This window comes from Volvox carteri (genome assembly GCF_000143455.1).
Source record: "Volvox carteri f. nagariensis unplaced genomic scaffold VOLCAscaffold_162, whole genome shotgun sequence".
Lineage (NCBI taxonomy): Eukaryota > Viridiplantae > Chlorophyta > Chlorophyceae > Chlamydomonadales > Volvocaceae > Volvox > Volvox carteri.
Window position 1 is genome coordinate 18,081 of NW_003307705.1, and position 891 is coordinate 18,971.

The 891-nt window shown below is 52.5% G+C and overlaps 1 protein-coding gene across 1 annotated transcript in view; it reads left to right on the forward strand.

Moving 5' to 3' along the window:
• The window catches only part of VOLCADRAFT_108582 (uncharacterized protein), a 19,336-nt gene that overhangs the window by 17,794 nt on the left and 651 nt on the right, over positions 1-891 (forward strand). Inside the window, exons 12-14 of the mRNA XM_002959326.1 lie at positions 261-301; positions 378-520; positions 627-685. Coding sequence (XP_002959372.1) covers positions 261-301; positions 378-520; positions 627-685 — 243 coding nt within the window. The remainder of the gene's footprint in view (positions 1-260; positions 302-377; positions 521-626; positions 686-891) is intronic.

The following is an 891-nucleotide window of genomic DNA, read 5'->3' on the forward strand; positions in this document are numbered from 1 at the left end:
CTGACCTGCGCAATAGCTTGTGCTTTGGCTGACTTCTTTGATGATCGAACTTGAACGCGGTTTGCGACTGGTTTCACCTTCACATCGATCTCCTCTCTTTAGCATCGCATATACGTATGAGGCCTTTGAGAACTTCTGAATCAGCCTAGGAGTTAAGGCAGGGATGACCGTAGAAGCAAGCAAAATGAACAGTAAACTGCGTACAACGATTGTAACTCTCTGCGTCTTCCTAAGCTTGCACCTTCAAAACGTGTTCTCAGATGGCGTGAACGTCAATCCGTCGAGCTACCTTGCACCTCAGGTCTGTATGTTGCGTTGCTTCTTCCTGAAGACCGGCGAAGCCATGAATTCGCCATGAACGCCATGTTGAAACACAGGTGAAGGTGCCGAACTACCACGTGAACGACATTTGGAAGGCGCATACGCACTTGCCGAATTACCCGGAAATCGAGGCCGCTGCTAGGGACACTTTCGTCGCCCTCCCGTCGAGCTATGACACAAAATACCGGAACCCCTGTTGGTGAGCAAGCTTTCAGCGCGGAGATCGGTTCGAGTCGGATTCCTCCCTACTTAAACTTGCCCATGGCCGCTCGTCCCCAGCTCATCTTGCCGCTCTCGTCCCCCAGCCGACTCGCACAGTACACCCCTCTCCCTATCGGCTACAGGACACAAGATGGCACGTCAAGTGCCTACCTTATTTCCAAATACTGGGAGTTTCCAAATGCGGGACAACCGACCTGTATAACCGCCTCACGGAACACCCAGATATGATTGACTGCTCTTGGAAGGTGGGACTGCTCAGTTGGGGCCCATATTTAGATCCAGGATCCAGTTCCCGTGGCTGGGGCCTAAGACCACAGGGCCTAGGACCACAAGGCACGGGATGTAAAA